Source organism: Bombus impatiens, unplaced genomic scaffold (genome assembly GCF_000188095.3).
Source record: "Bombus impatiens unplaced genomic scaffold, BIMP_2.2 scf_1079, whole genome shotgun sequence".
In the NCBI taxonomy this organism is placed as follows: Eukaryota; Metazoa; Arthropoda; class Insecta; order Hymenoptera; family Apidae; genus Bombus; species Bombus impatiens.
Genome location: NT_177498.1, coordinates 102,420 through 126,723, shown reverse-complemented (window position 1 = coordinate 126,723; position 24,304 = coordinate 102,420). Strand labels below are relative to the sequence as shown.

The following is a 24,304-nucleotide window of genomic DNA, read 5'->3' as shown; positions in this document are numbered from 1 at the left end:
CTTTTAAGCTTTGTAGTTGAAAATTTATAATCAAGTTAATATTTTCTAAGATTTATTATATTTTTATAAAGATACTAATAGTACTCAAATGCGATAACAAAATGTAAGTTGTTGTTATTTATTTTCTTTTCTTAATTATGCGAAGAATAAAAGTCATATATATATACATATATATATATGTATACAATATATAAAAGTTATATATTAATAAATTTATTCTTTCTGAAAAATTTCTGTTCATGAACATGTTTCCAATGTATTCCCATGTCTCTTCTGTAATGTAACAAATACATTAAATGTAATATCTATATATAATATAGTAAAAAATGTTTTAAAAAACTTACATCTGTTTGTGATTTTAATGCTTCAAGTTCTTTTTTCCTACTTCGATTAAAGAATCCAATTTTAAGTAGTGCTAAAATTAACAGTATTAACAGTAAAATTCCTAAGACAATTGACAAAGCTATAATCCACATTGCAATGTGTTGAGTTACTGGTGAACCTAAGAACATTGTAGCAATAATAGTATCATCAGACTTGTGTCTAATTTTTTTCATAACATGATTTGATTCTAAAATATTAACGTGTCCGCTAGACAAGAAAAATATTATGTCTTTCTCTTCCATCATTTTTGCTGCAATAAATATTAAAAAGAAACGGTAAAATTTTTCAATATATCTTGAAAGTTAAATCAAGATACATATCAAGAAAAATCTTACTTTTAAAATCAGATATGTAAAAGTCCAATATGAGTGAAAGTTTTGCAACAGATGAAGAACTTAGAAAGGGACCAAGCTCACATTTAATATATGTACATTTGACATTAGCATTTGTACAATTGATATAAATTGACCTGTTTTCTGGCGGAGAATTTATAGAAAAATTGGTATCCATCATAAATCCTTTTTGTGTATACAGTTCAGTATTTGCAAAGTAAATTTCAGATATATTAGTTAAAGCAGTTGAAAGTGTAGAATTCAAGTGTGTGCAGTAAAATGGTTGACCATCCAGATAACTAATTGTTTCGTTTATATTGATAATCTGTATATCTCCAGTAGAATGTTTCCAATATATTGGGATATTAATTGTTAGTATAACTTCATCAATTGGACTATCTCCAAATTTTTGAATTTCATAAATATGTCGAAATCGAATATTGTTTAATTTTTCATCCTCATTATCAGTAGAATATGAATATAAATTATCTTGCGCTTTCCTAATAAAAAAGAATTGTAGTTAGTAAATGATAATATAATTATAGAGAGTATGAAGTATAACTAATAATAACAATAAATAAATCTAGCGATACTGACCCTGCAATCACTATGTCAACATCAACATCAAAATATATAGTTAAAACATGTGTATTATTGAATGGATCTTTCTGTTCACTTTGTGTGTTAAAATTGGTCCATAGCTCCACGTGATCAACATCAAACCGAATTTTACTCATATCCAAATCTAATATTAATGTTTTCTAATAGAAATGATTAATTATGTTACTTTATTGAAAAAGTCTTGATACTTAACAGATTACACTTACATTTTTTCTAAGTGGATTTCCAAGATCACAAATTGCTTCTAAAGTATTATTTGTATAAAAACTTTCCATGCATGAAGCTGGCATACTTGCTAATGATAATATTTTTGGTATATATACATATATTTTAGCTTGATAAGCAGGTTCACCATAATTAAGAGCATCTATTTTAAGCTTGGTAGTGAATGTTGATCCAACAACATATTTGTTATTAGAATTTAAATTTGTTGAAAGTGATATCTTTACATCTGATGTACAAATATTGTCGTCACCACAATCAACAGCAAATGGTAATTTTATTAAATCTTCAGTTTTAGAAAACAATTTATTTATAGCTACACAGGTTGTACAGAGAAAGTTTACTTTCATCTTACTATCATTTAAATTTAAGTCCTTTTCTAAACTAGTTGAGATAGATATTTCAACTGGATTTATTATATTTTGGATATTTTTCTAACAAAATCAAAAAATAAAATATAATTTAAAAAAATGTTTTTTAAAAAGATACTGGTATAAAATTTTACCTTTAAATATATTTTAAGTTGACTGCATAGATTTTTAGATTTATATAAAGTATCAGACAATTTATAAATGTTATCACTATTTCTTTCTGTACCATAATAAGCTCTTCTATATATTTGGTCGATTTTCAAAGATTTAACAACTCCTAAATGTAATATCATTTATTAAATATGATATTCCAGATTATGTATAACTTCATTATATATGTATATAAAAATTAAATTATATACTTACGAAGATAATTAGGAGTATTTATTCCATCATAATATGTACACACATCAATTAGAAAAGATGTAGAATTTCTCAATAATTTTTGTTTGTCATTGTAAGACAATTTTGTAGTTATTGTTATAACAGGTTTTGATTTTATTAAAATTGCTTGTTCAGATAAATAAGCTCCAACTGCAATATCAGGATATTTATCACCATTTATATCACGAGGTTCGGAAATTGAAATTCCAAATCCACGGATATTCCTTCCAAATTGTTTGCCAACTATCCTTTGGCTATAATGTTTAGGTAATCCATTGCTATTGCCATTGAAGATATATATTGCACCACTTTCTTCTTCATATGGTGCACCAACAGCAATATCACCATAGCCATCATAATCAATATCACCAAGACAAGTTATAGTAGATCCAAATCTACTTCCAGATATTTTTCCTTCAAATGATTTTTTTTCAAAAATTTCCTACCACCAATGTTTGAGATCAATATGTGTATTAAGTTTAATATTAACATACTATACTAATTTATAAATTGAACACTTATTTAATCAGATTTTAAAAGGAATTTTAGACTACTATATTCAAGCCAAAGTATTATTTCTGCAATAATTCAGCGATATTACAAAATGTACATACATTATGTAAAGCAGTAAAGACATATATGCGACCTTCATCCATATTTTTTGACCAATATGGTGCTCCAACAATTAATTCATCTCTATTGTCACCATTAAGATTACATGATGATAAAGCAGCACCAAAATATTCACCATACTGCTCACCATTCAAAATCTTTTTTATTTCTAATTTCGCATTATCGTTATGAGAGAAGGTAAATATAGCAACAGCACCAAACATAAGTGAAGCCTTTGGAGCACCAGAAACAAACCACAATTTTCCTTCTCTAAAATAACCAGATGTTACTGCATACCCTAAATAAATTATGATAAATTACTATTTTATATACCAACAATATTTTACACAAACTATTTCACTTAATTTATAGGTTTAATATATTGTGGTTAATATCAGTATAAAGCCAACTATTTTGTAAACACATCTTTTATAGAAAATACAAATATTAATATTATAAAAATTTCATTTAATTCTATGATACTTACATGCATTTGCTACTTTTACTTCTTTTAATAATTATAATGGAATGATAAGAAAAATGGCTTTATTTAAAAATAATAATAAATAATATATAATAATAATTTGATATATAATGAAATATATATTATAAAAATATTCAGTTAGTAGTAAAAAGAAATTGTGTTACATACCAAAATAATTATTTGCACGAATACTTTCCTCATCTTTAATTGATGGAATTATATTTTGCATTTTACCATCAACTGATTTTGTAACCAACAAAGGCATACCTTTCCAGTTAAATACACCAGGACTACCTAATATTAAATCCCACTTTAGGTCATTGGATGTCATATGCATAGAAAAACCAACTTGACTCATGCCAAAATTATAAACATATCTTTTCATATCGATAGCTTCTCTAAGCCTCACAAATGATAAAATTTTACTTTTAGATTCTTTTTCGAAAGACTTAATACTGTTAATTAATGACAAATAACAAATGCCGTACATAAACCAATTAGATTGGCGTTTATTTATAATATTATACTTCAATCGTGGGCCGCAAACCTACTTACAAGTTTAATTAAGTAATTATAAGTTTTTAAGGATAAATATATGAAAAAAGAAATACAGACTTCAACATACCACAATTGTAGGATTAGTCTTATTTTCTATAGCAATTGTTGCACCAATCCATGCATTGTCCTCAATTTGATTAATTGTTGAATACTCCTTCTCTTTATAATTTCCACTTCTATCAATAATCCATTCCTTACATGTTTCATTAATTGGACATTGAAATATAGTACCTGGCTCAATTACATTTTGTATTATGCTTGTATTTGCTCTAGGAGCACCTACAAGTAGTACAGAATCTAGGCCATCTGTATAAAGGGCAACGGAAAATCCAAAATAACTTCCCCGTTGATAACTAAAATTTTTGGGAATATTAAATATTTTGGCATTATCAATGTCTAAATTATATGCTAGTATACTATACTGTAAAATTATAAATGTAAAACTATAAAACCATATATTAATCTTAGTTGATAAAGTTAAATATAACATTCTGAATAACTGATGTTAGTAAAATGAAAGACCAGGGAACATTATTTCTAAAACTGAAAGAATTAAGGTTTTGTACCCACAGGAAGAATGTACTTTATATCTAGAAACCACAATGACATCATAAAGGAATTAGTCATATTTGTTTCGTATATTTATGCTTTCTATCAAAATTAAAAGGAAAATCGTGTTCTGATATTAAATAAAGCAGAACTACATAAATTTATTGGACAATAAATTAATGCATAAATTTAGGTCATTCTTTCCTTTATTTATTATAAGTTAATAAAGACGTATAAATGCAGGATTAAATAATGCAATATCCTTAACTTGTTTTCAAAGCTAAACATATAAGAAAAAAATGTATATCAATTTATTGTTTTATTATTTTCCATCACACTTACAAACCATGTCAACAATACACATTAGCTGGATCGCTTATTATAGCTAATGTAGCATCAATTTACCTATAATTCTCGGCGGTGTTTTGCTGGAGTTTCGATTATATATGATTTAATGGTCATATCCAAACATGTTTATATTATAATAATAAATCAAATTTTCTAAACAATTGAGACATCAGTTATTAATAATTTTAAACATTTTAAACTACTAAATTCGTATAATCCTTTGTACCAATTATAAAATATTGTGATTAGATGACAATGAAAATTGTTCTAAATATGGTGAAAGAAGATTTATTTTTCTGGGACAGTCTTGTATGATAAGAGTTTCCAATAAAATATAGCATACATATGAAGATAACGGAAAAATAATAAAGTCTAAAAGAAGATAGAAAAAACCGGTCATATTCGCGTGCGAACGAACTTAGTATTATAAAAATATACTTCAAGGAATCACAGATTCATTATGTACAAAAGGAAAGGGATTAAAATGTTGAAGGTAATAGGAGCTTAATCGGAAGAATCAGTTGTAGTTGAAATAGTTTGGGATAAAGGCTTAGATCGAATACGATAGCTCCTTCTTACTACATTCACCTTCTTTCTAAAATATTCTAGATTTTTTAGTTTCTGCTCATGATCTGAGCTCTCTGCATCATTTTGATCCTTCTGTGCTTGTTCACCATTTTTTTCACTTGTAGATACTCCTGATGTGATACCACTGTCAGGAGTTGAAGGAACTTTGCTTGATTTGTTCACTGGCACTGATGGACCATCTTTTTGGATTTTTATTGCATTACTAACATCATTTAAATAAAGCTTCCAATCTCTGCCTGATTTCTTCTTCTTTGTATCATAATCAATTTTTTGCCGTTTGCTCTTATTTTTGGTACTGTCACTTTTTGAGTTACTTTTACATTTTTTGTGTTTCCTTCTGTGTACTTTCGTGGAAGTATCAGAATCAGTTTTCGAATGCTTACGTTTACCAGAAATGTCGTTATCCTCTGAACTGCTACTGCTGTAATTTGAATGTTTTGCTTCCCTCTCAATATGCACAACATATCGTGATCTTCTAGAAACTACGCCAGAACTGGTACTAGGCTGAGTTGTGTCAACAGGTTGTTCATCACTATCAGAGTCACTATTAATTTGTAACACTGCACACTTTATTCCGGCCCTTCTTATCTCAGTAATTTTACTATGTTTCCTCTTAAGAAATTTTACTTTTGATTTAGATTTACACTTAACTTGTGCATTGTCACCATCACTGGCAGAACCTGAGGCAGATGGTTCTGACGCTGCAGCTGAGGCATTATTTGCTGGTGCATCACAATCTACAGCTGCAAGTTTCATTAGTTTTTCTCTACGATATGCTATAAGTTGTGTTATACGATTTGGGGACTCTAATGGTCTTTCAGGGGCTACTCCACCCCCACAGGATCCACGGGATGCCAGTGTTATCGCTGGCCCCAAAATACTTGACATCAATTGACGGTCAAATGCCGTAGAGTCTACAAGAAAATAAATTAATATTTCACTCAAAATTATTTTTGTTTAGTACTTCAATGTAAAAATTTGAAAAAAAGATTTACCATCAGAATCTGTTGCACTATAAACTCGTCCAGTTATAAGATTACTTTCAGAATCACTAGGGGTTTGAGGTGCTGTTGACATATCTTCAGAAGTCCAACCTTCAACCTCACGTTGTACCAATGAATCAAAAAATGCCATCATTCTAGGATCTTCTCTGGTTGATTGATGGCTATAATCATGTGTCATAAATTGTCCACTACGTAATACTAGTCCAATATATTCATCATGTGTAAATACTCTCCTTTGCCTCTCTTGTCTTCCATCATCCCTCTAAAATATAAATATAGAAACAATGATATATGCTATCAACATGTATAATAAAATTATTCCATAAATTACCTTTAATCCACCTAAGCAATTGCTTCCAAGAGGAAATGGACTCCAAATCTTTATGAGTTTCTCAACTCCAGATGAAGCAAAAATACAACTAGCTTGATTGTATCGTACTTGATTAACAATGGACCTGTGCCCACGTAATACCATGTGTGCAAAATTTACCCATTTTACATCCTCAGAAGGAATTTTCCACATATATAGATTAAAATCGTCAGAACCTTAAAATTATAAGTTGAAATGTATGTAAATACTAGCAGAAGAAGTATATAAAAAGATTTATGATTATTGCAGTACTACTTACCAGAAAGGACATACTCATCATTATCTCCAGCAAAACAACATGATTTCATTGTGCAACTGTTATAGTATCCAGGATGATCAAACTGACATAAATGAGTAGAAGAGTCTACATCATAAAGTACAGGAGGTAATCTTCTTCTCAAAGCTAGCAATCTATTACCTGCTGCATTAAATCTAACATTCATACAACTCTGAGCTGAACTTTCATTTCCATAACGTAATATAGGTCTGTAAATATTATTATAGTTATTATTTTGACGAAACATTTTCATATGATTTTATTTGAATTTTTTACTTACTTCAAAGGTTTTCTTACATCCCACATGCTAACTCCTTCTTTAGCATTGGCGGTTGCAAGCATTCTCGGCTCAACAGGATTAAACATTACAGAATGAAAAGCAGTTTTGTACCGTGCCAAACAAAATGTTTCCATAGCATTGGATCCTCGTATGTCATAAATTAAAACTCTCCCATCATCGCAGGCGCTTGCAAATACATTGTCATTATGCGGATGTACTGACAGTCCATAAACAGGTTTCTCATGGACGAAGAGATTCACAACATCTCCCCTATATCAAGAAATAAATAATTGTTTAGTTCTATATGTTTATATATAAAAGTGTTTAAGGAAGAAGCTTCATACGTTCGTAAGTCATGAACAATAACTTGATCGTCATTTCCAGCAGAAAATATTTTTGTTTTGCTATTATCGTAACCAAGACAGAAAATATTACTAATGTGTTGAACTTTCATTACTGTGGGTTTGCCTACATCTTGTATTGCTTGCTCTACTTTCCATAATAAAACTCTTCTGTCATCACCACCTGTTAAATTAATGATAAAATAATTTTAAACAATAAATATATTTTCATTTCAATAATCAATTTAATACATTACAAAAACATATATCCAGGAACTAACACATGTTTTGCACAATCGTGTAATTACTTAAAAATATCAAAAGGCTTCAATTTTCCGTCGAACTTTAATTTTCTAAATCGACGGGCATAAGCCGTGTAAGAACGAAATAAATCAAACATATTTGTTAACTTCTTACCGGAAACCAATAGATCTCCTTGATTCGAAAATTCAATCGCATTGACGCATCCATAATGCGATAGTAGATCTTTCCTAAACAGATTTTCGGAGCTTTCGAACCTTGCATTAACGAGGCGTTTGCAGTAGTCGACTTTGTCGTCGATTTGTCTTGCGACGAAATACGAGAGCGGATTATAATTGGAAGGACGAGCCATTTCTTTGCATATACTGATACGTATACGAAAACGGATAGAACCGTCGTCTTCACCCTTCGTCCCTTTCTTCCATGTATCCTGTAACTAACGCCCGTATTCTCTTCGTCGATTAAGTACCCTTAGTGCACCTCAAAGATTCTAAGACTGTCTCGCGTACTTAGTAAACCGGGGAGACCTATAGAATAGGGAAATTCGTGGCGCAATCAAATCTACGAGATTATTATAGGTTGTAACTATTATAAGTTTCGTCGTGACCGATCTTATATTTATTCTGTGACAGACGTGTCGCGAGTATACACCTCATAAACTCACACAAACATAAGCTACACGAGGTGCGTCTCACGCACCAACGCACTTCTGAACACAACCAAAGTACATATGTAGGTAGTAGGTACCCACATATACAAAGGCGTTTCAGCCCACCCGAACAGATTGTCTTACTCGAGCACAATCAGCTGATCGCTATTCAGCGACTCCACGTTGTGGCTAATATTATCAATCTTTTCCTTTCGATTTCTTATCCATATCATCGATACATATATCTCTAACTAAATAGCCCCATTAAATAAAAATATTTTTTCTTTTTATTTCGATTACCTACTATCTTCTTACGTTTATATGCAAGTGTCACTCACAACTGTTACTTAAACACTTCTAGAAAAACAAGAAGCATGGATACCGGCGCCGCATTGCGTGTCTCACGCGTACTTCTCACTGGCCCTCCTGGTAAGTCCGCGATTTTCAAAAATTACATGGTGTTCAAAAAATCGCCCACTACTAGTAACTTTTACATATCCTCAATGTTCAAAATATTTAATATTTTTTCTTTTAATTATTTACATTTCTTATTTATTTAAATCACCGTCATATAACATGTGTAATTTTATAATAATAAGTAATGTATTTGTTGCATTCTTTAAAATTTATTAGTTAATCTTCTAATCGTTTATTGTAAATAAAAATAGTTTATAATGGTTTTGAATAAAATGAGAACTGCCATAGGTATAGGAAAAACTACGTTATGTAAAAAGTTAGCTTTGATGATGGAGGAACAAAGTTGTAAGTTTGATGGATTTTATACTGAAGAAGTTCGAGGTCAAAGTGGTAGCAGGATTGGATTTGATGTTGTGCTAATGAAAAACCGTGACGAAAAATCAACATTGGCACGAATTGAGTTGGTATTAATTTCTTAAATATATAAAGTTTAATTTCCTTTTTGACTAAGACAATACTACTTGTAAACAGAAATGTGATAAACCAGTCGCAGCACTCTAAATATAAAGTGGGGAATTATCATGTGTTTCTTAATGATTTTGAAGCAACAGCATTGCCTGTCTTTGATTCAAATGCAGTAAGCAGAATAGTTTTATATATTTTATACATATTTATAATTGTAATCAATTCATTAATTTTCGATTTCCTTAGGACATATTAATCATAGATGAAATTGGAAAAATGGAATTGTTTAGTCAAAGATTTCATGATAAAATAGTGAAGTTATTTTTTGGAACTTCAAAAATACCTTTTGTAATTGCGACGATACCTCAAATGCATAAAGTACCGCAACGGCATTTATCATTGTTCCAAAAGCTTCATGCAGATAAAAGATGTAAAATTATAACTGTGAATCGTCAAAATCGAGATAATTTACCAGGAGAAATTTTTCCGCTCATTTCACAAGGTACACAAGTTTCCTTTTTTTAAAGAAAAACAATATAAATTTTAAATACATTATAAACATCGTTTATTATTAACAAAAAAACAAAATGTTAGATTAAAGAAATCCTTCCAATCACGTTAAGTTTGTAAAAAAGTAGTTATCACAAATAACGTGACAAATAGTGACTGGCTGGAAAATTGTACTACATAGTCATGCTAAATTGCATATGTATTAGATATTTTCGTAATAATTATCGTCTTGTAAAAACCACCATTATTCATTAAAGAATAAATTAAAAGAATAACAGGTGTGTTCATTATATGTTCAGCACCTTCTGCAAATATTAGAATATAAGTTAATCTGTTGAGATCTTTGAGATCATTTACTCAGCTTGTGCGTGAACATTAAAATCTTTAGTGAATAAGGTGGTTCAATTGAGGGTACAAAATAGAAACGTTTCTTTTCTTCTTTGCGTCATTTCGTTACAGTGAAACATAAATTGCTAATGAGGCATTAGTCTTATCATAGACAAGAAAATTTGATATATGTCTGTTTGCATGTTCTCAAAACAAGCAAACTTTTTCATTTTTGTACCCATCAATATTACATCTTCATTGCAGTTATTATGATACAGAAGATTTTCATGTTCCTAAAAAGAATACAGTACTTTATTGTTTTGGAGAAGCCTAACTGTTTCTCACCTTCTCCATTTCGGTATCAAATATATTACGCACACTTTGATTGGGCTACTCGTATTCAGTTATTGTTATTCATTTATTTATCAATAATACCTAGGGTGTTCCACTAGCACATGAATTTTAGTAGAGAATTAGCATATGCCATTGGCCTTATATTTGGATGAGCCTGAAACAAAAGTACATCCTTATGTAGTACAATTAAAAATTATAAAACTTATTAATTAGTTTGTAACATACCACTGCCTCGTATGATGTGAAATGGGGTTCCATATCTTTACCATTAAGTGTGATAAAAGCGCCCCTGTTACCCATAGTATCACTAAGAATAAATAATAAAATTAATATACAATGACTGTATTAAAGATCGTTCATTTCATAAAGAACAATTATTTTTAAACTAATAATACACGTTTATGTACCAATAATTTGGAGCAGAAAATACAGTAATACATTTTCCAAAGTGACCAACTTCATATCCATCATTTTTCACTTCGTGACTTCTTATAATGTAATCAAGATTGTTCATGGCAAGGAAATTTTGTGTAACATCAGGGCCGAACTGTACACCAACTCCTCTTTTACTGGGTGCTCTTCCAGCTTGTGGTTGTGGATCTGACCATAATAATTCGCACATTAGCCCTTCTTCTGGTGGTTGTCTATTCCTATCAATTTCTCGAATTTCTTTTAACGTAACGTCGTCTCTTGAAAATAGACCACCATGCATTACCTACAAATCCCATAAACACATAATTTATATATACACCATTGCATAACTATCAGGAAACCAGCAAAGTCTGCTTCATTCTTTATTGATTGTTATTGATTAAAACAACGCAAACTTCCTTGGTTACCTACTATATTAAATTCAATATCTCTCTTCTACGTAACGATATAAACTTACAAGTATTCTATTATTAAGACAATGGGCAAGAGGGAGCCAATTGTAGACCTCTGTAAATAACTCAGCCATTTGAGCAGAATATTTTGTTTTAACCTCACCATCAAATCCATACATTTGATTCATTGTAGCAGATTCATGGTTACCTAAATATTGTATTTTACTATGAATATGTACAACATGTTAATGATATAAATAGATTGGTAAGAGTATACCTCTAGACATAAAAAAGTGGTTTGGATATAATAATTTAAATCCAAATAGGGTAAATATACATTCTACGGAGAAGGAGCCTCTATCTACAAAATCTCCATTGAATAACTGTATAACTATTAAGAAATATATGATACTATTGTACTTGTATTAGTAATATATTTAATTGTAGTATATTTAATCATTAAATTAGTAAATATGAAATGTAGTAATAGGTATAACTTATTTACTATTATAAAAGATACATATGGATTAGTTTCTGATGGTAATCCATTTAATTCAAATATATTAAGTAAATCATAGAATTGTCCATGTATATCTCCACAGATAGTAAATTTACTATCTTCAGGAATTGTAACGTCAACTAAGCTTGGTTGTGCCATAAACCATGCTTTTATATCTAAAAGAATTTTATAAGCATATTTACGGTGTAATTTATTTTGTTCCTTATACCATACTAATAAATCTTGCATAAATTGCAACGTAACTTTTTCATCTTCAAGTTTAGGCCCAGTATATTCATCTTCGATAGCTGTAAAACAAAAACAATCACAACAGAACTTTTTTTAAGCATATTTAAACTCATTAAATAAATATTAAGTATAATTTACCCATTGCTTCTAAATTAATCATATCTGCTATATTTTTTTTATTTTCTTCCACTGAGATTGCTTTTTCAAAGGCTAACATTTTTAATGTTTTAGAACATTCTGTGTATTTAATCTTTGCATCTTTATCATTTGGTCTTGCTTTAGTAACAGTTTTATAATCCTTAAGAGCTAGTTTGAACTTGCCAAGTGACATATGAGCTGCAGCTCTACGATAATATCCCTTCACGTAATTTTTATCTAAATCAATAGCTTTTGATGCATCTGTAAGTGCATATCCAAAACATTCTGTTTTTAGATAAGCAAAACTTCTATTTCCATAATAAACTGCCACTGTAGGATTTACTTCTATAGCTTTAGTATAGAATTCTATGGCTTTGTCATAGTCTTGATCTAAAAAGAAAATAATGAAATATACGATAGATAATAGCGAAAAAATTATAATTAATGTTTTGTTTGTTCTCAACATATACACCGGAAGGATAACAGATTACTTTTTATTTCGCTATAATGGAAGTACTCTAAAAATTAACACTTTTATGTTGTCAAAATGAAATTACTACAAATTTGACACATCAAATAAAACATGTTATATGAAATGTCATAATTAAAGTGACAAACATTACAAATGAACATAATTATTTAGAATAAACTTTTAGCAGCGATATAACAAGGAACCTGATTGTTTTGAATTTCAAAACTTATAATGATTAGGTTTACACTTGATAATTTAATGATAATTTACGTTACGGAAGTTGGGTTAGTTTTCAACGTACACGTGACTAAATTACATTATTCTAATGTTAATCATGAATTTTTGCTTAGCTTGGCATCTAAACACAAAATAAATAGCAAGATCAAATTTATAAGGAAAGTTTGTAAACGCACTTTTAAAATATTCATTTGCTTCTTCTTTAAATTTTTCCGCTTTGGCCGCATCTTCTGGCGATATTACTCCCGTAATTTCTGCGTTCTCACTCATTTTGCGCTTTATACTAACAAACTAATGGGATGATATAAAATGACTTAAATTATATCGAAACGTAGACAATAAATAACACATTAAAGAAACAATAATTTTTTTTATATAACGGTCTTTATTGCAGACACACTGAAACCCTGAAATCTACTCAACTACCCCACGAAGCGATTCGATCGATCGAAGTCGAGAACCAACGAGAACTATCGATCATTACGATTCAAATGACATAATTATACTATAACTATACATAATATAAAATTTCATGATATATTAAATTTTCTGCAATTTTTCTGTAATATCATGTCTATTGCATCCTTTATATTTTATTTATTAGGCAACAAAATGATCATAACAATTTAAGATTAAATTACAGTATTTTTAATTATTATCTATACATTTTATAAAATTATTCTTAAATGATTATTTTAATTGCTTACAATAAATATCGTTTTTAACAAAAACTTATTTCTTTTATATCACAATAGCCAATTTTGTTATTAGTATAGTATATTCAAAACTCTACCACCACGCTCTCTATATTTCAGTGTGTATAAATCTTTATCATAAGAGAACTGGTTGATCTACAATTGGAAGCATTCACAGTGGATCAAAAAATCTTATGTATTTATTCAAAAGATGCTATCATGACGTCAGGAAAGATGATTTATGTAATATGTATGTCAAAAATATATGGCCGCATTTCTCAAAAAGAAAGTTTCCCCGCCTAGTATGCTTGTCGTATTTCTAGTTAAACGTTTTATGTTTATACCATCATTTAAATATACATGTTAGATTTAACTTCTTACTGATTTTGATAATTTTGCATATCCCCGAGTATATCGCATCCATAATAATCTTCAAGCTCAAATAATGTAAATAACTTTTAAAGGAAGGTCACTGATTTAATTAACCTATACTTTGCATATCATACTATATTGGAGCCAGCTTGAGTGTATAAATTGTTGTACGTTGAACATTTTTCAATACTATTTAAGAGGAGACTACTGTGATGGCTCAAGTGGCTAGAACATTGCGTGCTGCTATACGAAGTTTAACATCACCAATGAGGAGTTTCGGTAGTGCCCAACCTTTGCAGGAAGCTGCTTTAGAGGAACGTTGTATTCTTGTTGATGAGTCGGACAAGCCTCTTGGTGATGCCACAAAAAGAGACTGTCACATTGTTAATTCTAATGGACAAGTTTTACTTCATAGAGCATTTAGTGTCTTTTTATTCAATGGTAAAGGAGAACTATTACTTCAAAAAAGGTCTCCCAATAAGGTATGTACTTCTTGTATATGTAGATCACAGAAGAAAAATATGATAAGTACATTTTTGTTGATTTCTCATTTGAATGTCACTTTATGATTACAAAGGTGAACTTCCGTTACATTAATTATTAAGATAAGTAATATTTTAATATTATAATGAGAAATATCCAAAATATTTTAAAGAAGATAAAAAAATACATATTTAGCTCCAAAATCAAATAAAAAGGCAATTTTGTTAATATGAGATTTATTGTAAATATAATAAATTTTAAAATCACTGCCTTATAAGAACTAGGAAATGTGACTTATCATGTTTTTCTTCTGTAGTTTTTATACAAAAGTTATACATTTATATTAAGTATATTAGATTAATGGCAGAAGATTTTTTTTTTTTATAGATAACATTCCCAAACCGTTATACAAATACATGCTGTAGTCATCCATTATTTGAAATTCCTGAAGAAACTGAAGAACATGAGGCACTAGGAATTCGTAGAGCAGCAAGAAGAAGACTGAATTTTGAGTTAGGAATTCCTTTGTCAGAAATTTTGCTATCAGATTTTTTCTACTTAACAAGAATTCATTATCAAGATGTGGAAGGTATATGGGGTGAACATGAAATAGATTATGTGTTATTTATACAAAAAGATAATGTAACATTGGATCCAAATCCAGATGAAATCAGTGAAATTCGTTGGGTATCAAAATCAGAAATCAAAGATATTGAGAAAAATCTTAGTCCATTGAGTCCCTGGTTTAAATTAATTCTTAAGCATAAATTGTCATCGTGGTGGGATAATCTACATTCATTAGAAAAAATACAAGATCATAAAACAATACAAAGATTTTTATAATACCTTTGAACAAAGAATTAAGTTCAATAGCCTTATCACACATAACGTTAATTAAGGTATTTTATTACCATCCAAATATTTAAATAATTAATAACAAAAGATTTGAGGATGAAATCCGTACAAGATGATTAGTTTTATGCAATAAGTTGTACACTATAAATATAATGCAGTATAAGTACAAAAGTAAATTTGTTCATATAAACTTGCACTTTGTAAATATTGAAATATTTAATATAATTTTGATAACTTGGCTAATTACCATTAGACAATTTGTATACTTATATAAATTTTGTGAATACATTTTTGTCATAGGAAAAATAATTTTGTAAATATATAGTAAACCATGAACTAATCTTTCTTAAATACTATTTTCTTACTAAAAAGTGTGTAAATAAAAAGTAAAACTCAAAAATACGAAGATATAAAAATTTTATACTGCAACGAATGATAAATTTAAAACAATTTTCTACATCCTTATGTTAATGTATCTTCCACTTTATTCATTATTAAAAAGTCAAAGAAAAAATGGTTTTTATCATGTATTGAATATAATATTTAGAATAATGCAATAAAATAATAGAACATGATCGGTAAAATGTAATAGAAATATCTTCATTATAATTTCAAAAATGGTTTAAAAGGTATAAAAAAGGTTTAAGAAGTTTAAAAAAGATCTCAGAGGTCTAAAAAAGGTTTTAAAGGTTTAAAAAATAACATTAATTTCTATATTTGATGGTATTTCAAAGGTTAATAAAAAATGGTTTGTTGTAAGGGTTCACAACTTTATTATTTATATACAAAATATGCGTAATTTTTCAACGATTCTATGAATAAACCTATTGCGTTTATAAACTGTTATATGATTATTAAATTCTCTTGTTGTACAATAAAATATTATATCACTATGATTTAATAATTTAATATAGAATTAGTATTTAATGGGTTGAAAATATATTGAATAAAGATATTGATTGGATATTAGAAATGACGGATGTCTCCATCTTTAACCAACAAGAGTATAGAAAAATATGAGTGTTTTAAAGAAATACAAATTTAAAAGGAAAAGTTGTGCTAAAATATTTAATTACAGGCAGAAAATAATTATGCAATTTTATGTCTACCTCAGTCTAATATTGGGATATATTTGTTTTCATCTAATAAAGGTTTTATTTTATTGTCATTTATTAATACTTTCGTTTAATTTATTATTAATCCTTTATATCTATGGGCGAGATAGTTCACGATATAATGTTTATTAATATTAGTGCTGCATTATTAGGAATTTATGCAGCATTAACATGTGTTTTATTCACTAAAACACGCATTAGTGCGAGATATTTTATTCATAGATTCGGTAAAAATCAGTTTACGAGACACCTTGTCAGTAAATGCGGAGAGGTTAACAGCTTAAAGATCAACTGTTTTTTTTGCGCCAATAACTAAAAAAACTAGAAATTTCCAGTCGTTGTTGCGGCAAATGAGCGATGTCTTCCAATTAAAGTATGTCAATGAGAGGGAAATAGTAATTTTATATAATATATATTTTTATATTTATATAATATATTTATATATAATAAATTATATAATAAAATAAGGCAATGCAGCAAAAATATAAAGCACATTTTTTATCTTTTTAAAGATTGTCGGAGATTATTGAATAAAATACCTATTTAGTTATACATTTAGCTGAACATTATATAATATAGATATACATACCTATTACACGTGTAAAAAAGATTATTCCAGAATTCTATGTTTTTCGATGAGAATGACGATGCAATGTGTATTTCAGAAGTATAGGATTATGAGTTTTTATTGGAAGTTGCGAAGACGAAAACTATAAACTGTGTATTTTTTTAAATAAATTTTAAAGTATTATAGAATTACAAATAAAGGAACGGAAGTTTGATTTTCTTTTAGAATTATTATCCTCGCTTGTTTCATTCCTTTAATAAAGATCTTAAGAACTTTATCTTCTTCCGACTCCTTCTTTTAAACTTTTAAATACATTTTGTGAGTTTTGTGAGTTTTGAAATTGTAAATACATCTCCCAAGCATCTAGCTGTAATTTGTTTTTTTCGTTTATTTCAATATTTTGAAATTCATTCACTTTAAGATATGTGGGAAACTTTTATGTATATACATATATCATGATATACAAAGCATTTTGAAATTTTATGAGTGTAATGAGACGCGACTATCATGATCATATTGGTAAAATTTGAAAGCAGTCTGGAAATGTGTATAGGGTGGTCCATGCAATTGTGTTACCAGTGCAGTCACAGAAAAATGTCAAAGGAGAAAAACGAATGGTTAAGAGAGTGCATCCGCAGGATCGTGTTTTGTTTAAAAGTGCAAAGGTGTGTGTACAATCAACAATTGCATTATATTTTTGAATGAAAATGTATACTTATTTTTACATAGAAAGATTCCCCTCGTCATTCTACGCAAAGGAGTAATGGGGTACAATAATAAACAAATTATTAATTATCAAGATATTTAAAAAAAATATTTTGATAATTTCTTTGTTATCGTTCCTTAGTTACCACCGAGACAATAAGGGAGCTTACTTTGAATCAGTATTTCTTTTGTGAACCTGTTTGAATTTCATAAAACTTTGACCAGACATCAAGATCAGTATGTCGTTTCCTTGATTTTTTCTAACAGTTAATATATATCCAGTTATTATAATATATTCTATTATAACTTAAATAGCACTTAAAAATTAGTCGACACGTACAGAATATCTCGTACGCAGATAGACAATTACATAAGTACGGAAAATAACACGTAAGACGAGAAGCAACCCAGCTGAAACACGTACCTTCTTTATTGTCGTAATTATTAGTGTACTTTCCCTCCCCTTTCGAGTGATCCATTCATGACATGCTTCTTCGTGGGTGGACTATATAAACGTTTATCTCTGTTCCTCATTCTTTCGTCATTCCTAGAAGTTCCTTCGTAAACATCGCGGGCACAATGTTCTCACCATCATTCTTGGTGAACCGTGTTTTAAAGTGCTAAAAAGAAAAAGTGCTCTGTGTTAAGCATTTTTCAATTTTTCGTTAGATTTTTATTATATTTTTACTTTGTTGCTTCTTTGTTTACTTTGTTTCTTTCGTTCAACTCTGCGAAGAATGCGTCGGTTTTCCATCATTTGGATAAGTACGTCTTTGCTGCCCCTAATATTGTTCATCGATTGTGCATTCGGCCTGTATGAAACGTCGCCTCATATTATTGTGTTTATGGCTGACGATTTGGTAAGACTATAATATATTATTTAAAATTAATGCTCAACAAATAAGTTTCATTAACTTGTAAATTTATTTCATTTAAAACTTATATATTTTTAGCAAAATTATTAAACGTTAGCTTTATTATGTTTTGGTATATCGTATACGAAACTTTTATAATGTTTGCAGCGAATTTAAATACTGACGAGTTAATCAAAATGTAAATTATTTGTACGGCATATAAATTTAAGAATTTTATAAAACAAGTGATTTGGTAAAAGATCAGCTACATCGTGTGAAATGGGTACTGGATATTTTAACGTTTTGCATTAGATCGACACGTGCCAATTTAATTTAAGAAGTAGGACATGACCTATTATAGTTGCCCAGTCCAGAAAGTAGATGAAAACTACAAATTGAAATAAAAATTTACGAAAGTTGTACTTATGCAAAGTGCAACCGTCCATATATTACTTATGCTTGTCTGCTTCGTCTAATTCGCTGGAATTAATCTGTAGTACGAAAGCGTTTTGAATTAAAATTATCCTTAGTTAAGGCAATTATCGTGACTTGAAAATTACTTACGCCCCCTCATCTAACAAGGATGCTAGTGCTTGTGACTCATCCTAACCGCAAAACAAAAATCTCCCTCTTATCTACCATGACATATCAATTACTACTATTATGCTGTCATATTTTATTATTATATAATCGTTTATTATCTCATTCATAGATGTATAAGCGTAATTTACCTTGGGAGTATATCATTTTGACATTTGGCATGTTAGGAAGCCAGTTTACGTTGGTATTCGCTAATGTACCACCGGATATACTAGCTTCTTTCTTACATATATAATCTATTTCTCGAATTTACAACTGGCTCAATTAGGTCACTTAGCGAATGTAATCTTGGATAATATGGCGAGAAGGTATAGTCCAACGATAATCCCTCAGAGTTACTAGGTTTAGATCTTATTCCGTGCAGAGTTCCGAAGACTTATCTGTTAATCTTTTATTTCTTGCCACAAGCGGGATTAGATAGTTTGTTAAATTTAAAGCGAAACAAGGAATATACCTGCACCATTTAAGCTGAGTTTTTATGTCTAATGAGTAGCTAACATTTCACGAAATCTATTTTAACTTTTAGAACAAACACAGGGTTCAATTGTTCTAGAACTTCTACATTGAACAGACATTTCCTGCCACTTTGTCAATTGCCAATAACTTTAATTAGTATTAGCACTAATGATACGTTACATTATAATTTAACATTGCGTCTAAAATTATGAACCCTATTTTACGTAGAAAATAAGTTAACTTAGTTTGCAATGGTATGAAGATAGTTTTACGATTTGAGGTTTATTTTGTCTGATAGGGATGGAATGACGTTAGTTTTCATGGATCGAATCAGATACCAACTCCTAACATCGATGCACTCGGGTACAATGGGATTATACTAAACAGACACTATGTACTACCGTCAAGTACGCCATCCAGGACAGCTTTTTTCACTGGACAGTATCCAATCCGTATCGGTACGTATTTGTACACGTTTAGAAATATTATTATTTTGAGTTACTGGACTCTACCTGACTCTAAATCGTACTACGAATTTATGCTGCGTACACCTATAGTATACGTAACATCTCATGAATATTCTTGTTTAATGCAACATCAATTTTGTTTGCAATTGTTGATCTATATAGGGATGCAAGGAGCTGACATTCGCGGTGGCGAACCACGTGGCCTGCCACTCAACATCAAAATTTTACCAGAGCATTTACGAGGCTTAGGATATACCACGAAATTAATTGGAAAATGGCATATGGGTTACTATACACCTCAGTACACGCCATTGCACAGAGGCTTCGATACGTTCCTCGGTTTTTACAACAGCTATATTTCTTACTACGATTATAGCTATTCGAATCAGGTGAGATGTTAAAAGCAATGTGAGAGTAGCAAAGCAAGTAGAAGTTTTATAAGATATCTTATTTGTACACTTCCAGAACATGAGCGGATACGATATGCATCGCGGAGACGATCCAGCTTACGGGATGAATCGCGAATACGCGACAGACATGTTCACCCGTGAAGCGATCAACATCATCGAGAATCACGAACTTAATAGGCCTCTTTATCTCCAGTTATCGCATCTTGCTGTTCACGCACCTTTAGAACAACCAATGAACGTGTACAACGATAGAGAGCCTATACACATTCGCGAGCCGAATCGTCGCAAATACGCTAGTACGTAGACGCGTCTAATTTAGACATAGCTGCTTCGCACTGACAGTAGTACAACTGGAAAAATGGAAATTTTAGAGAAGAGGCTTTTAGAAATTTACGAAGGAAACAATTCAGATTGGCTTCGTCGGATGAAAATAGGCTGGTCGCTAAAAGCCGCATAAATAGTTCACCTTTTCTGTGACAGATCTCGTTATCTTAGTTCGTATTTGTACGGTTTACGATCTCATAAATCACACGACTAATTGAATGCGCTTGTCTTATTCTAGAAATGGTGTCGAAGTTGGACGAGTCGGTTGGGCGCATATTTCACGCGCTAGGCGAGAAAGGAATGTTGAAGGACTCCTTGATTCTGTTTCTAACCGATAACGGAGCAGCTTCGGTCGGTAGATACAGGAACTACGGCTCCAACTATCCCTTAAGAGGGGTAAGATCACGTCATTAAGACGGAGCTTCTATCCACTTGAAAATGAATCACCTAAGTTTCAGCATTCTCAAATTCAATCTCAAACTTTCGAATAATCGAATTTATTATACGTTATAATTGACATTGTACGTCAGAATTTCGTGTCAAAATTTCGACGAAAGTGAAGTTACGCTAAAGCTCGAAGCATCTCGGATAATATCGGTTGAACGGGACTCGGATAACCGAGAGTCCACCGTATACATCTACATTTTAGAATATTATTGTTACAGACAAAATACACGTTATACGAAGGAGGCGTGAGAGGAGTCGCGGCATTGTGGTCGTCCAGGCTGCAGAAAGCAGCCCGCGTATCCAATGAATTGGTACACATAACGGATTGGTTGCCAACATTGTACTCTGCAGCTGGTGGAGATCTGAAGGATCTAGGCAAGATCGACGGAATCGATCAATGGCGTCTACTTAGTGAAGGAAGTGGACGTGGACGTGGCAGAGATAAACTTTTGTTGAATATCGACGAAGTTTTAAAAACTGAGGGAGCGATCTATAGTCGATTTAAATTGTTGAGGGGTAACTACTAAAATGCAGAATAAAATAAAAACCACCGCTAGGGTGATCGAAGTCGACGAAGATTTCGTCCTTCTCTAGATAATTAGGGATTTTTCCTAAAAAATGGTTCAAGGTACCAACGAAAATGGTTATTACGACGGATACTATGGCGACTCTGGAAAGACGTTAGAGACGCTACCTACGTACACGGATATCGTGATGAAAAGTACCGTTTCTGAGAGCCTCACTTATCATTTGGGTGGTCCGGTGACACAACCGAGTACAATGGTACGATTACGGCAAGATGCAACGGTTCAGTGTAATGCAAATTTCACGTATTACCGCAGACAGATGCTCACGCCTTGCAACGTCACGGAATGTTTATTCGACATAGTGAACGATCCATGCGAAACAAGGAACATCGCGGAAACGTATGTCAGGGTGAGTAATAGGTACGAATACCTTTACGTTATTTCGGCTAGTCAAAGCGATATCAATATGTCATTGCGTTGCTGATCTAGTGCTGACGTTGTGTTAATGCAGTGCTGATGTAATGCTGATGTCATATCGATGTCGACAATGCGTACAGTAAATAGCATGAACGCAAGCACAGCTGAACATCGCTAATGCCATCCAACGTTGTGCCATCATTATCGATGTTCTTCGAGTCACAGTCTTCTATAATGATCGGCCTTGCGTCTCCCTCTCCTTTCGTTTCCTTTCTATTATTATTATTATTATTATTATTATTATTATTATTATTATTATTGTTGTTGTTGTTGTTGTTGTTGTTATTATTATTATTAAAAATCGTCGTTACGACCACCGATCTTGCTACGTGATATTCTATATATTTTTATAATGTACCGATTTGTCGTCTGCAGATCGCCAGAGACTTGAACTATTTTCTGGAAGAGTATAGCCACATTTTGGTGAAGCAAATGAAAAAACCGATCGATTGGTCGGCAGATCCGAGAAATAGAAACGATACGTGGGGACCGTGGGTGAAATCAGGGGATGCGCTGTGCAACGCTGCAGCTGTACTTGGCAACTTAGTCTACTACATCCACATATCGGTGATTTTGGTTTCGATATTACTGAGCAATTTTATATGACCATGCAACGTTTGTTCGAGCAGTGATTCTATAAGGAAATATTGTCGCAGTATCAAATGATTGTCGAAAATCGCAAATCAGTTGACTCAACTTGAAATGGCACACAGAGTTTTAAACAACAGGGTAATAATTTGCCAAACTGAACAGTTTTCGAAGAGTCAAGCAGAACATATCTATTTGTGGTTGTTTTATCATCAGAAATTTTAGCAAAGTAAATGAACGTTTTAAAAGAATAGCACAATTTTTAATATTTTATGCTGTTATTTGTATTTTAACTAGTTCAATCTTTTATGTTCTATAATTAATAATTTTATATTGCATTAAATTTATATAAAATTAGACGTTTCTAGCGATGTAATATTTAACAGCGCAATCGGTTTGATTGTTAAAGCAAAGCGGTTACAGTTAGAACGCCAACAATTTGGAACGTAAATTGTTATTGTTACTAAAACAACTAGGAATAACGTTCATAGTCGAGCGATTTCATCGAAAGAAAATGTAAAAATATGGCTGGCAATGCTTCGGGTTAACTGGTGAATTATGACGATAAATATGATTAGCGAGGCAGAAATTGAAATAAATAGCTTCATATCTACGTTGTAATTAACGATTTTGCCGACCTTGCTGCGTAATTCAAACGAATATGTAATTTAGGTGCTTTGGACGATAGCCTTATAGCGAAGTATACTCGTTACCTGCCATAACTTAAGTCGTTTATTTAGCAGTCGAGTTTTACGAGTTTATTATTTACGAAATGTCCATACTGTTTACTAATTCTGTTTAAATTAAAAATTATACATCTGATAAGAACTGGGAAAACGTCCCATTTGCATTACAATTCCAAGTTTAATGTACATACGCAAATATTTTAAACATGCGATTAATTTATTTACGTAAATACAACGATACGAGTTCCATAGGATATTTTAAAATACGAATAAAATAAGTGGTAAATCTCACAGAGAGAATAAAATTATCGAATACAAAATAGTTTGTCAATTATTTGCTGGCACATTTCCCTTTGTACCAAAAGTAACTGAACCGAAAGTACATGTCTCGAAAGAAATATATTTCTAGACTGCTGATGTTGATATAAATTCAAATGTTTATGAAAGAAACTGAAGAAACGACGTTTAAACAAACATCTGTTTTGTCCTTTAAATATTATACCTAATACTCCACTTTGAATATTTTTTTTATATTATTTTTCACTACA

General features: G+C 30.7%; 6 protein-coding genes across 10 annotated transcripts; 3 read left to right on the top strand and 3 right to left on the bottom strand.

Moving 5' to 3' along the window:
• Positions 1-21: 21 nt before the first annotated feature.
• On the bottom strand, positions 22-4,458 carry LOC100750090 (integrin alpha-4-like). The gene is made up of 10 exons (XM_024371017.2): positions 4,036-4,458; positions 3,579-3,957; positions 2,929-3,224; positions 2,297-2,756; positions 2,065-2,207; positions 1,544-1,993; positions 1,314-1,477; positions 720-1,216; positions 345-634; positions 22-273 (listed from the first exon to the last, which is right to left on the bottom strand). The coding sequence occupies exons 1-10, from the start codon at positions 4,456-4,458 to the stop codon at positions 238-240; spliced, it is 3,138 nt and encodes a 1,045-aa protein (XP_024226785.1). The 3' UTR covers positions 22-237.
• A 247-nt stretch (positions 4,459-4,705) lies between these two features.
• Positions 4,706-9,009, bottom strand: LOC105681494 (DDB1- and CUL4-associated factor 5). 4 transcript variants are annotated; one of them, XM_012391415.3, is made up of 8 exons: positions 8,936-9,009; positions 8,143-8,513; positions 7,729-7,909; positions 7,385-7,654; positions 7,087-7,313; positions 6,789-7,003; positions 6,449-6,719; positions 4,706-6,367 (listed from the first exon to the last, which is right to left on the bottom strand). In XM_012391415.3, exons 2-8 carry the CDS (start codon positions 8,336-8,338, stop codon positions 5,370-5,372), a joined length of 2,358 nt encoding a protein of 785 aa, XP_012246838.1. In that variant the 5' UTR covers positions 8,339-8,513; positions 8,936-9,009; the 3' UTR covers positions 4,706-5,369. The 4 variants fall into 4 exon arrangements, with proteins under 4 accessions (XP_012246838.1, XP_012246839.1, XP_012246837.1 ...); XM_012391416.3 differs by having other exon boundaries at positions 8,940-9,002; XM_012391414.3 differs by having other exon boundaries at positions 8,762-8,985.
• Positions 8,587-10,485, top strand: LOC105681498 (cancer-related nucleoside-triphosphatase homolog). Its single transcript, XM_012391490.3, has 5 exons — positions 8,587-8,718; positions 8,997-9,064; positions 9,341-9,512; positions 9,584-9,689; positions 9,764-10,485. Exons 2-5 carry the CDS (start codon positions 9,010-9,012, stop codon positions 10,040-10,042), a joined length of 612 nt encoding a protein of 203 aa, XP_012246913.1. The 5' UTR covers positions 8,587-8,718; positions 8,997-9,009; the 3' UTR covers positions 10,043-10,485.
• LOC100749970 (serine/threonine-protein phosphatase 5) lies at positions 10,066-13,590 on the bottom strand. 2 transcript variants are annotated; one of them, XR_002947622.1, is made up of 9 exons: positions 13,304-13,397; positions 12,419-12,808; positions 12,053-12,339; positions 11,810-11,915; positions 11,598-11,740; positions 11,116-11,423; positions 10,934-11,015; positions 10,733-10,862; positions 10,066-10,647 (listed from the first exon to the last, which is right to left on the bottom strand). XR_002947622.1 is itself a non-coding variant. In XM_012391458.2 (8 exons), exons 1-8 carry the CDS (start codon positions 13,395-13,397, stop codon positions 10,803-10,805), a joined length of 1,470 nt encoding a protein of 489 aa, XP_012246881.1. In that variant the 5' UTR covers positions 13,398-13,590; the 3' UTR covers positions 10,066-10,802. The 2 variants fall into 2 exon arrangements, 1 of the variants encoding a protein (XP_012246881.1); XM_012391458.2 differs by having other exon boundaries at positions 10,066-10,862; positions 13,304-13,590.
• A 717-nt stretch (positions 13,591-14,307) lies between these two features.
• On the top strand, positions 14,308-15,953 carry LOC100747227 (isopentenyl-diphosphate Delta-isomerase 1). Its single transcript, XM_003493294.4, has 2 exons — positions 14,308-14,676; positions 15,065-15,953. Exons 1-2 carry the CDS (start codon positions 14,407-14,409, stop codon positions 15,518-15,520), a joined length of 726 nt encoding a protein of 241 aa, XP_003493342.1. The 5' UTR covers positions 14,308-14,406; the 3' UTR covers positions 15,521-15,953.
• A 2,517-nt stretch (positions 15,954-18,470) lies between these two features.
• Positions 18,471-23,323, top strand: LOC100745993 (arylsulfatase B). The gene is made up of 8 exons (XM_012391437.3): positions 18,471-18,780; positions 20,129-20,288; positions 20,460-20,686; positions 20,763-21,003; positions 21,270-21,427; positions 21,697-21,994; positions 22,107-22,414; positions 22,858-23,323. Exons 1-8 carry the CDS (start codon positions 18,658-18,660, stop codon positions 23,086-23,088), a joined length of 1,746 nt encoding a protein of 581 aa, XP_012246860.1. The 5' UTR covers positions 18,471-18,657; the 3' UTR covers positions 23,089-23,323.
• Positions 23,324-24,304: the final 981 nt, after the last annotated feature.